Consider the following 12555-nt stretch of genomic DNA (forward strand, 5'->3'; position numbering starts at 1 on the left):
GTTGGCTGTGATGGAGGTGACCTCCCCAGAGACTGAGGTTGTGGTCAGAGTCAGTTATTTCTACCTGCTAGCCTGCAAGCCAGAGGACTAGCTACAGATGACTGAGACTATGACGTGACCCCTGTGGAAACTTCAATATTTAGTTAATGATGAACAATTAAGGAAGTTGTTATTACTGTGTACATTTATATTACTAAAGCTTGCCAATGAGTGGTAGCTTATCTAATATAGTTTGTCATTCTGGCTCCAGTTTTATGTACTTCACAAGCAGACAAACACAGCCTGTGATATGAGATGTGTGTGTGTGTGTGTGTGTGTGTGTGTGTGTGTGTGTGTGTGTGTGTGTGAGTGCGTGCGTGCGTGCGTGCGTGTGTGTGTGTGTGAGGATAGCATAGGATCCCTCGGAGGAGTAATCTCGAGAGACCAAATGACCATTTGATATTTGGCCAGACAACAGTAACGAACGGAACAATCCCTGCACCTCCTTTAATGACACTGGCAGCAGAGTTGTTACAGCTGGCTTTACAAGTGGTATGCACTGTTGAGCGCTACATCCCGAGGGGTTCGTGCTGATTGTACGGAGATTGTGACAGCTGGTTAAATGGCATCTCTTGACAAGGCAAGAACAAGATGTAGGTCAGAAGAAGTGCAGTATTATCATAAGGAGAATTATACTTGGAATATGGAAGAGGAATGGAGGCAATAGTGGCAGAGGAGGTCTAACAGAGAGAGAGAGGGTGAAGTATCGAAGGTGGTAGGTGTGGTGAAGTTCTCAGAGCCCGAGGCTTGCACTGAGGGTCAGGATAAAGATGAGTCTGTGACAGTAGGTGAAGTTGTGGAAAAAGTGTACCCTTGCCTTTTGGCTGATCTATGTGTGGTTTCAGGGTGGGTGAAAACAGAGTTGGGTGTTGTGGAATCAGTAAAGGTAACCAGAAGGGGTCTTGTGATAATTGTTTGTTTCTGCTGGTCAGAGGGAGTAGGCGCTCCGTGTTAAACGAATGGGGGCAAGAGATGTGAATTATTTTGCTCTCAAGAAAAGGGTGCCATTGAAAGGTGTAATTACTGGGTAGAAGGAAATGTGAAAGCTGACCAACTGAAGGGGAAGATTCCCGATGTTTGTGATGCTCATCGTTTGGTGCAACGCAGAAAGGGTGGCATGAGTGGAGAAACAGAATAGTCATTGTCTGTTCTTTTGAGTTTTGATGTTGAGTCTTTGACCAACAAGGTGATGTTAGCATATATCAATTATCGTGTACAAGCTTTTGTGCTGAATACATTACGTTGTTACAGGTGTCAAGCTTATGGGCATGTGACAACAGTGTGTAGGAGGGAGTTTCCTAGGTGTGAGAATTGTGCAGAAGGGCATGAGACAAAAGAGTGTGTAGCATTGGGAAAAGTAGTGGTATTTGTTAATTGTAGGGGTGCCCATGGGGCTGGGTATCAGAAATGTCCTGTGCGAGAGAGGCAGGTTGAGGTTTCCAGGGTTATAGTAGTGCAGAAGTTGTCATATGCTGAGGCAGTGAAGAAAGTAGAGGAAGATGGGTCATGGGGGAGGGAGTCGGTTGTACAAGTCAGTTGTCAGTTGTACAACTGAATGCCTTCAACTGAAATGTGTCTTCCTCATTTAACCCAACCCCTCTGAATCAGAAAGGTGTGAGGGGCTGCCTTAATCGACATCCACGTCTTCAGTGCCCGGGGAACAGTGGGTTAACTGCCTTGCTCAGGGGCAGAAAGACACATTTTTACCATGTCAGCTTAGGGATTTGATCCAGCAACCTTTACCAGTACTGAGGGATAAACCAACAAGTGATATACGTTTGACATTTATAGCAATGGTTATCAACTGTACTGCGGGGATGGAGCGTAAGTCACAGAAAATAGAGGTTGTGGCAACAGCTGGAGAGAAGTATTTGGGTGTGCGAGACTTGACATCAGAAGAGTTACGCATGGGTGGGCAATTCCAGTCCTCGAGGGCCTGATTGGTGTCACAGGTTTGCCCCAGCCCAAGCTAACACACCTGACTCCAATACTCACCTAATCATGATCTTTAGTTTAGAATGCAATTTGATTAATCAGCTGTGTTTGCTAGGGATGGAGAACTAGTGTGACACCAATCAGGCCCTCCAGGACTGTAGTTGCCTGACAGGGTGTGTCCTCTCAGGCTGTTGGCCTGAAGTAGGACTGAATAGATTTAAATGGTGGAGTATGGTATTTGTTATTTTTTGTGAGTGTAGCGTTAGATGGTAGGGTATTTGTTGTATTTTTTAAAGGAAAGTATGAGAGTTATACTCCAGTCTAGTAGGTGGCGGTAATGCAACATTTGTTGGATGCCAATCGCCGTTAAGCCTAATCGAATAAGAAGTTGTTACAGCTGCTTGGCAGCTTTTTTACATTTCAATATTAACATTTGTCTTTATATATTCGTGAGGTTGTTTGGCGACTGAAGTTTACTTCCAGAGGCTTGCTTCCGAGTGTCGTTGATTAGGGTGTGGACGGAGCGCTTTCTGTGAGACAGCAGGTAAACAACCGTGCAGACAACTAGTTTGTGGTTTTTATGTCGCATAACTAACATCATCAACGTGAAGGCTTTTCTAGTTATGTAACGTTAACTAGCAATTGTTTTCGCTATCTGTTGCAAGTCTCCCTATCCTTGCCACTCTCTGCTGTACCTACGTCCACCTAACTGAGGGTGTATTCGTAAATTCAATCTGGAGTGCGTTCTTGACGTTCTAATTTTCACAATGTTATCAGATTGTCAGTTCGTAAATTCCGAACATTTCGCTCTGTGTTCAGAGCGCACACTGGACGCTCTGGCCGAGGAGTAGTGTTGATCTGAGCGTTCTGCCCAAACAACGCAGTCAAGTACCAAAGCTAGCTTTCTAGCTGACGTTATACAGACACACGAGAGAACACCTCACTCTGACCATTTTACTTGCCCTAACAGAACTGGCTAGGCTGTTTTCATGTTATCCAGAGCATTGGTTACTGTGCTGCTGGCAACAATTTAATTACGCCTTTTCACCGAGGTTTACTGACACCGGCCATATTCAAGGGGTGTTTAGCTCTCGTAAATGTATCAGTTATGCCAGTATGAATGTGAGACTATATCCGCAGGAAAGTATAATGAAATCAACTTTAAGGTGTTAGGAATGTGAATACACTACCATCATCTGAAGGATGTGCAGAAACACGTGCAGCATCTCGGCAAATGGCCATACATGGCTTACATGTGTTTTCATCCTGTTTGCGTGTTTCAGGCACTACCAGGGGTTTGAAAATATTATGTAATTCTACTTTCCTGTGGATATATTGTCTCGCATTCCTACCCGCGAAAAGACCAACCAGTCCTGGTAATGTTGCTTGTGGTGCAATTTTCAGATGCGAGAAACACACAGCTCCACAAGCTGCATTACATTGTGTAAGGTGATTTTGTTATATTTGACATTGTGTAAAACTTCATTGCAAACTTTCAGAAGACTAATTAAATGTCTGTACTTGTTCTTCTGTTTTGCTATTGTTTAGAAAATGTTTGATAGGACCCAGTCTAGTTTCACAATCAATGAACAAAAATGTAAACACAATATGTAAAGTGTTGGTTTTAATGAGCTGAAATAAAAGATCCCAGACATTTTCCAAATGCACAAACTTGATTGCATCCCTGTTGGTGATCATTTCTCCTTTGCCAAGATAATCCATCCACATATCAAGAAGCTGAATCAATAGCATGATCATTACACAGGTGCACCTTGTGCTGGGGACAAAATGTGAAGCTTTGTCACAACACAATGCCACAGATGTCTCAAGTTTTGAGGGAGTGTACAATTGGAATGCTGACTACAGGAATTTCCACTAGGGCTGTTGCCAGATAATTTAATGTTTATCTTCCATAATCCTCCAATGTTGTTTTAGAGAATTTGGTTGTACAACCGCAGACCATGTGTGTGGGGAGTGGTTTACTGATGTCAACCTTGTGAACAGAGTTCCCCATGGTGAGGTTATGGTATGGGCAAGCATAAGCTACGGATAGCGAACACATTTGCATTTTATCGATGACAAATTGAATGCACAGAGATACCATGATGAGATCGAGGCCCATTGTCGTACCATTCAGCCGCCACCATCACCTCATGTTTCAGCATTATAATGTACGGCCCCATGTTGCAAGAATCTGTAGACAATTCCTAGAAACTGAAAATGTCCCAATTCTTCCATGGCCTGCATACTCACCAGATATGTCCCCCATTGAGAATGTTTTGGATGCTCTGGATTGCGTGTTCCAGTTTCAGTTCCCACCAATATAAAGCAATTTCGCACAGCCAATAAAGAGTGACACAACATCCCACGCTCAACAGCCTAATCAACTCTATGCGAAGATGTCACCCTGCATGAGACATGGTCGTCACACCAGATACTGACTGGTTTTCTGATCCACGCCCATACCTTTTGTAAGATACCTGTGACCAACAGATCCATATCTGTATTCCCAATCATGTGAAATCCATATATTAGGGTGTAATAAATGTATTTCAATTGACTGATTTCCTTATGAGCTGTAACTCCGTCAAATCTTTGAAATTGTTGCACGTTGTGTTTTTAGATTTTTGTTCAGTATAAATGCATGCAGTACATGTATATCAAACTTTTGCCAGGCGTTTGACTGTTTTTATAAAAAATAAAATGGAAATATGTATGAGATGTTTTAAACCACTAGTTTATCTATAGGCATGTCATTAATGTGGCCGTTATCGGACAGTACCGTTCCACACAAGAACATCACACACAAATCAGTGTTTTGCAATTTGTCAAGAGGTGACAAGTTATTTGATCTTAGCAGCTCAGGTGTCTCTTTAAACCTCTCTGTGACTGAGTGACTACTACCAGTAGCCTCCTCTGTCCTACTCCTTATATGTATCTCCTATGTAATGATTAAAAGGTCCTAGTGAAGGAGCAGGTCTGTCTCTGTCTGCTGAGTCACTGCAAGCTGGAAGGAGCACTAGGCTAGCGGAGCAGACGACAGCAGAGCACCATGACCCACCGGCTGTTTGAGGAGAAACACCATGCCTCTATCTACCAGAGGTATCGCTTTGTACCCCCAGAGGAGATCAGAGACATCATCCTGCATTACCTGGAAAGGAAGGTGAGCCAAGCAAAGATAATAGTACTGTTATAGACTGTCTTTTACATGATGTTAGACTTGTACAGTTGGCAGCTAAGACAAATCTTAATAAGTCTTTGGTGTAATGCTTCCACACAGTGTCCGAGAGAGGGCATTTTTCACTTTCATTTCTATTGCATAATATTTCAGGACTATGATATTTTAAATCCGATATAAACATTATCTCAACCATTTCCTGTTTCTAAATGCTTTTGAGTATTGCGACAATAGGTCACTAAACTGTCATCATTATCTTACGTTATTACCGTAAGCTTGAAATACCTATTTAGCAAAAACCAGAGTGTTATATATAATAACACACACACTACCGTTCACAAGTTTGGGGTCACTTAGAAGTTTCCTTGTTTTAGAAAGAAAAGCATTTTTTTGTCCATTTTAAAATAACTTCAAATTGATCAGAAATACAGTAGACATTGTTAATGATGTAAATGACTAATGTAGCTGGAAACGGCAGATTTCTTTAGGGAATGTCTAGAAAACCCTTTAGCTGTGCTAACATAATTGCAAAAGGTTTTCTAATGATCAATTAGTCTTTTTAAAATGATGAACTTGGATAAGCTAACTCAGCGTGCCATTGGAACACAGGAGTGATGGTTGCTGATAATGGGCCTCTGTACGCCTATGCAGATATTCCATTAAAAATCTGCCGTTTCCAGCTACAATAGTCATTTACAACATTAACAATGTCTACACTGTATTTCTGATCAATTTGATGTTATTTTAATGGACAAAAAATGAGCTTTTCTTTAAAAAACAAGGACATTTCTAAGTGACCCCAAACTTTAGAACAGTTGTATTGATCATCACATTTACACTATCACTAGCTATCACTCTCCTTTAGTGAAGGCAAGTTATATAGTGTCTCACTGGTCCCCTCTCTTCAGAAAGTCCAGCCTCATGCCCTAGCTGTGGACCTGGGCTGTGGGACGGGGCAGAACTCACGCCTGCTGGCCCCACACTTCCAGGAAGTGGTGGGCATCGACATCAGCGAGTGCCAACTGGAGGAGGCCAGGGCAGTAGCAGGGTTCAACAACATCACCTACAGGTTTTTGAATGTGTCTATGTGTGTTTAACCTTACTATCCTTTTGAGGTCAAAGTCCTCACAAGGATAGTAAAACAAGGAAAATGTGACAAGTGGGGACATTTTGCCATTCCCCATACATTAACAAAAACTGCTATTTTAGAGTTTGGTTAGGTTTATTTAGGGGTTAGGGTTAGATTTAGAGTTAGGGTTTAGACATTATAGGATTTTGAATGGGAATAAATGTTTTGGTCCACACTTGGCTAGTAAAACCAACGTGTATGTTGTTTAAAAAGAAACAGTGATGGCAATCTGCAGAGACGGTCAATTACACTCAGCACAAAGGTCAGCAGTAGCTTCCCACTTTCAATAGGCCCCTAGTTAATATGTTAGTTTATGTAGAAATCCTCAATGTTTGGTGCTGTGTCTTAATACTTACAGGAAAGGGACAGCAGAGGAGCTGCCGTTTCCGGATGGTTCTGTGGACCTACTGACTGCAGCCTCAGCGGCCCATTGGTTTGACCAGAAGCGGTTGCTCTTGGAGGCAGGCCGGGTCCTGAAGCCTTGCGGCTGCATGGCTCTGCTTGGCTTTACTGATAACTTCAGACTCCATTACGGCTCATGTGAGGACAGACTCACTGACATCTTTGATGAGGTGAAAAACACAGAACTAGAATGACGTTCTATTTTTATGGTGACAAACCAATGCTACTTAATCGGTTTAGTGTGTCATATGTTTATTTTCATTGGGTACTAAGTATAATTGTTGTTGTTTTCATCTACAGTATGCTTAAAAAATGTTTGTTTGCTGCCATATTGAGACATTTCTCTTGTGAAAAATAGTTTAATTTCCATGGGATCACTTGTATGATACAACAAACCCTCATAATTCTTTGTTTGATAAGTAACACTTTTCCTGACTGTTTCCTGACTGAGATTTGACTTTGCTATCCCCAGTTCAAGAAGGTGCTGTTACCATACACCAGCACACAGGTAGCAGTGTCCAACACCAAACTAAGGGAGCTTTACGTTGCTATCCCCTTCCCTGACAAAGAGAGGTAACTCATACAGCCTCTGTGGGAACCCAGTAGAACAGCCTGTTACACATTAAAACACTTCTCATGGTGTGACTTTGACCCTGTATCTCTGAGTTTCTATTTGAGAATGAAATATATATATATATATATATATATATATATATATATATATATATATATATATATATATATATATATATACAGAAGTAATGTACTCACACCTAGTGACTCCGACCGTGGTCAAAATCAAATGTTGTACTCAATAAACTGCAGGAGTATTCAATATTATGACTTACTTGACTTAACCCTCTTGGCCCCCTTGGGAGCTTAGGGCATCCACTGACTCTCCTCTCAATTCAACAGTGTGTGGGTATCTGTTCTTCTTTCAGGATTGAGTGTATCCCACTGAAGCAGCAGATCTCAGTGAGGAACATAGTGGGCTTCATGGAGTCCTTCTCCATGTACCAGGCCTTCCAGAGGGCTGAGCTTGATGCTGCCACCGCACTGCTGCAGAGAACACTCGACAGGTAACAACCCTGATCAATCAATGGATGAATGAACGAATTACTGAATGGATGAATTAATTAGCTAATTAACAAATTAACCCGGTGGGGTCGATTGACAAACCGGTGTGTCAGTCTAAGTTGCATAACAAAAGAATCCCCATCAAAACCCGTCAGTTTAAGCTAGAGATACTGTGTCTGTTTTTTTGCATTGGATGCGTCTCAATCCAACGCATCCGCCAGTGTCACACTTCAACATCTGCATTGAAAGGTGACAGAGCTAGAGTGGTGTTTGTCAGACCATGAGACATCCCGAAAAAATCATCTGTAGCGTCCGAACAGTTTGACCTACAAACTATTGACCACTGTATGGATAGACTCTCACGAACACGATGGTGTTCTACGCTTTGCTCTACGACCCCTACAAGTGCCTGGAGTCTCATCTGAAGTCAGTACCGTCTATGTGCTAAATTCTGTTTGGTAACGTCCGGACCGTTAGGACCAAACCGGACCAAACTAATGGGGCCACAAGTGTCACAGGACTTGTCTGAAGGTAACCAGTACAGATTTAAAAAACGGATGGACGGATGGAAGAGCGAAGGTAGTTTTGTGCCTACCCCAAAAAAGGGGTAGGCACATACGTGTAAAAAAGAAAAATATTTCCAGAGTTTAATTGTTTTTAAATTGTATTATTATTATTACGTTTTTTTGTATTTTACACCCTTTTCCCCGTCTCATCGCTGCAACTCCCCAATGGGCTCGGAAGGCGAAGGTCGGGTCACGCGTTCTCTGAAACATGACCCGCCAAACCGCACTTCCTTACAACCGCCTGCTTAACCCAGAAGCACCAATGTGTTGGTGGAAACACTGTTCAACTGACGACCGAGATCAGCCTGCAGGCGCTCGGCCGCTACAAGGAGTCTCTAGAGCGTGATGAGCCAAGTAAAGACCCCCGCTGGCCAAACCCTCCCCTAGCCCGGATAACGCTGGGCCAATACAGCCGTGATCGGGATGCCGCCTCCAGCCTTAGACCGCTGCGCTACTCGGGAGGCCCCATACCTGAGTTTAAAAAAAATATATCCTAGATTTAGGACAGACACTTCAAAACCTTGTTTCTTCTGATATATTTTTTGACAGTCCTTTTTGCCATTTATGAATGTGTTATTCAATGCGTTTCTATCGGTTTTAGTAGTCATTTTAGTTGTCTTTTCTTTTCATATTTATATATATTTTTATACCTAAAGGGGTCCTAAAATTCTCAATCAAATAGCTAAAATCCATAGGTATGACCAATTTAAAACAATTCCATCTGTCAAATTATCCCCCCCCCCTTGTTTTAGACTAAAGATTAAATTAACAAATAATCAAAAAAATTAATTATTTTATTTACTTGTATGCCACTTTTTTTGTCTATCCCACATGGAATTATTTTATAAAATATATTAATGTCATATTGCAGGTTTCTGAAGGAGATGGGAGTCACATCACCAGACACACTCATGGAAGTGACGCTGGAGTATTTCTGTGTCCTGGCGTCTAAACCGGAGTGAACACGCTTTACAGTGTGAATATGTTTGTGTGGAGACAGATGTTTCTTAAGCTTGTGTCAATCATGTTTAAGCTGTTGTTAATAGAAGTAGTATTCTGTTCACATAAGATGTCCCTTTGGTTTTGTCTCTTTTCTTTTATACATTGTAATGTAGAGCAAACTATTAGCTTTAGTCACATCATTATCAAAATGGTTGCCACATTTAGTATCTTCCTTGCCTGAGATTGACAATAAAATGTGTCTGTAGACACAATTGTAACTTTTGAATATTATTAAACTTCAGGGCCGTATCAAGTGTCTCAGAGTAATATTAGGAGTGTGGATTTTAGGATGTTTTTCCTTTTAGATCACAATGAAAAATATAACATGGACAAGGGGGTATCTGATCCAAGATCAGCACTCCTAATCTGAGACAATTGATACTTAGGCAGCCCAATTCTGATTTTTTTCTCTCACTAATTGGTCTTTTGATCAGGTCTGAAAAAGATGTGGTTGTGATTGTTAAAAATATCAGAATTGGGCTGCCGGTCTAAACGCAGCCATATTTCCCCAGATTTTCTGTTGGTTTCTTTTTAATATGCATTATTCATGGGTTCAACAAAATTCATCACATTATGCCAACTGAAAGAAGACCTTTGGTCTGTTCTTGGACCAGTACTTCAGATATTGACTGTTTATAATTAACAATTTTTGTGAGCTAGTAGTAGTGCAGCTCAGTACAAAGCCTGTTGTTGTTGATCTATGGCTCAGTGATCAGTTGGAATAGGGTTTTTATTTGAGTAAGGATACTGAACTCATCAGGCGTTTGTATTTTCCCACATCAATCACAACAGGGAAAACACCTCATAGGAAAACAAGGTTCTGATCCCTCCCTCTCCCATCCCATCCCTATGGTACTACTTATTGGTTCTGACACAACACAAAGCTCTCTTTGAACCCATGTAACCCTGGTCCCCTTCATAAACATCCTCATTAGCAAACAACCCACATTCCTTAAGAAGCCACTGCACCGCCCATTTCTCTCTCATACTTGCCTGGCCAAGCACCTAGTGGTTTCCCTGGAACTGGCCCTGTGACGTAAGGGAATCTCCTGCAATTAGTGTGTTGGTGATCACATTCCTTAATGTGGCCTCCACAACCCAGTGAGAAAGAGAGCTTGCCTGAATTTTTGTAAAAACCTTATGAATAGCAGGTCTATTTCTGTGTTGGAGAGTACCTTTTGTATTCCTGTTGTTTTTTCCTGTAGTATAGCTCAGTGGCATGGCCCATCATGTTTGAAGGTAAGGAGCATGCTGCCTCCTACTGGAAGTAAAGAGTCTCCCTCAGCTCAATTAAGAGTTCATGTCTTTCCTGAAGAAAAGGTAGGAGCAGTTGTGTGTATTCATGGATGCCAATGGAAGCCAAGCTTCCCCCCAAAATGTACCTAGAAAAAAAATCTAAATATAGAATAATGTATCTTTCGCCTCTGTTTCATAATTTCCCTTCAATTCGCTAGAGGCTGAATGAATCTCACAAAAGAAAGAATCCGAGCGGGCGAAACAGCGCCCCCCCCTGTCTCTACGTGTGAATGGTCCTGGCTGAAGGAAAGGAAAGCGAGCTTTGATTTGTTGTATTTTTCAAATCGCATTGAGGGCATACGTCATTGACAGAAACAACTTGAATTGTTGCATATCGTTGTGTTGTTCTTCAGTGTCTCGCTAGCTAGCTAAATGTGGGCCTTTCCTAAATTATCCATGGATGTAGATAGGGATTTGGACTTGTGGTTTTACTTAATTCTCCGTACTGGCCAATGATTTATAACGGCGATTCTGATCTAAACATTAATTCATACATTGTTGTAATACTGACCTGAGAGGATGGAAGTGCAATATGTAGCTCGATGTAGAAGGCTAATGTTAACTAGCTCATGTTGCACATTGATGGAAGATAGGCTAGCGAGCAAGCATTTTAGCCAGGTAGCCTAGGACAACAAAAAACCTCAATCTTGTACTGTATGACATAGTGATAGACCGTTTCGTCAACATGAGAGGTGGATTGCATTGGCGTGTCTCTACAAGTAGGGTGAGAACATGTTCTACTTGCACTCACACACACATATAGAAATCAGAACCATGTAAGTTAACCATATTTGGCTTACGTTGATTGGACCAAATAGTTTATGGTATATTTTAGTTGTCACTGTATCAAATCAAGTTTATTTTATATAGCCCTTCGTACTGTTAGGAATAATGTTTATGCATAATAGCCTGTTAGCATATTGGTTGAAGAGGAATATTGTTTTGTTACACACATGTACGCACACCCCCCTCTGTATAGTGTGTGTAGGTGTAAGGACTGACCAACACAGGCCATAAAAGTTGTGGACAGTCTGGAGAGGGGAAGGGTGCAGCTCTCTAGACCAACCAAGAGGTTAGAATACTGGACAATACCATATTAGGAACTGTTTTAGTGTAGAATCGACAGACCCAAGACGGAGCTAATCTACCCAGCAACCAGAGGTGGACAAAGGAACGCGCCAAGGGGCCAGCAAAGGGGGGCAGAGTCTAAACCAGGCCCAGCCTCTACTGTGATAGGCCAACAGACGCGTTGAAACGACGTCATCACGGTATAAGAACAGCTGTTTACGTACTTCTTGCCAGTTCTCTGTTCATCCTGCGCGGTGAAACAGCGAACCCGTATATACGAAAATTGCATTTGCCATTCATTGTTTGCGGTAATTAAACATAATTAAAGAAAGTTAGCAGACCATGCATTTTATTTATCCTGACACCGGATTTGTTACACGCAGCGTTCACAGTACATCAGCTAATATCTCGAAGTGCTGTACAGAAACCCAGCCTAAAACACCAAACAGCAAGCAATGCAGGTGTAGAAGCACAGCGGTTAGGAAAAACTCCCTAGAAAGTCCAAAACCTAGGAAGAAACCTAGAGAGGAACCAGGCTATGAGGGGTGGCCAGTCCTCTTCTGGCTGTGCCGGGTGGAGATTATAACAGAACATGGCCAAGATGTTCAAATGTTCATAAATGTTCACAAATAATCAGGAGTAAATGTCAGTTGGCTTTTCATAGCCGAACATTCAGAGTATCTCTACCGCTCCTGCGGTCTCTAGAGAGTTGAAAACAGCAGGTCTGGGACAGGTAGCACGTCCGGTGGACAGGTCAGGGTTCCATAGCCGCAGGCAGAACAGTTGAAACTGGAAACAGCAGCAAGGCCAGGTGGACTGGGGACAGCAAGGAGTCATCATGCCCGGTAGTCCTGATGCATGGT

The 12555-nt window shown here is 42.0% G+C and overlaps 1 protein-coding gene across 1 annotated transcript; it reads left to right on the forward strand.

Annotated features, from left to right (window-relative positions):
- The first annotated feature begins 400 nt into the window (after window positions 1-400).
- Window positions 401-10747, forward strand: LOC129821162 (putative methyltransferase DDB_G0268948). The gene is made up of 7 exons (XM_055878507.1): window positions 401-2518; window positions 4934-5137; window positions 6061-6221; window positions 6640-6853; window positions 7156-7256; window positions 7625-7762; window positions 9198-10747. The coding sequence occupies exons 2-7, from the start codon at window positions 5027-5029 to the stop codon at window positions 9286-9288; spliced, it is 816 nt and encodes a 271-aa protein (XP_055734482.1). The 5' UTR covers window positions 401-2518; window positions 4934-5026; the 3' UTR covers window positions 9289-10747.
- Window positions 10748-12555: the final 1808 nt, after the last annotated feature.

This window comes from Salvelinus fontinalis, chromosome 23 (genome assembly GCF_029448725.1).
Source record: "Salvelinus fontinalis isolate EN_2023a chromosome 23, ASM2944872v1, whole genome shotgun sequence".
Lineage (NCBI taxonomy): Eukaryota > Metazoa > Chordata > Actinopteri > Salmoniformes > Salmonidae > Salvelinus > Salvelinus fontinalis.

Coding starts and splice junctions, on each gene's coding strand:
- LOC129821162 (XM_055878507.1), top strand. CDS start 5,027: ATGACCCACCGGCTGTTTGAGGAGAAACACCATGCCTCTATCTACCAG. Junction 6,854..7,155: donor TCACTGACATCTTTGATGAG/GTGAAAAACACA, acceptor TGCTATCCCCAG/TTCAAGAAGGTGCTGTTACC. Junction 7,257..7,624: donor CCCTTCCCTGACAAAGAGAG/GTAACTCATACA, acceptor TTCTTCTTTCAG/GATTGAGTGTATCCCACTGA.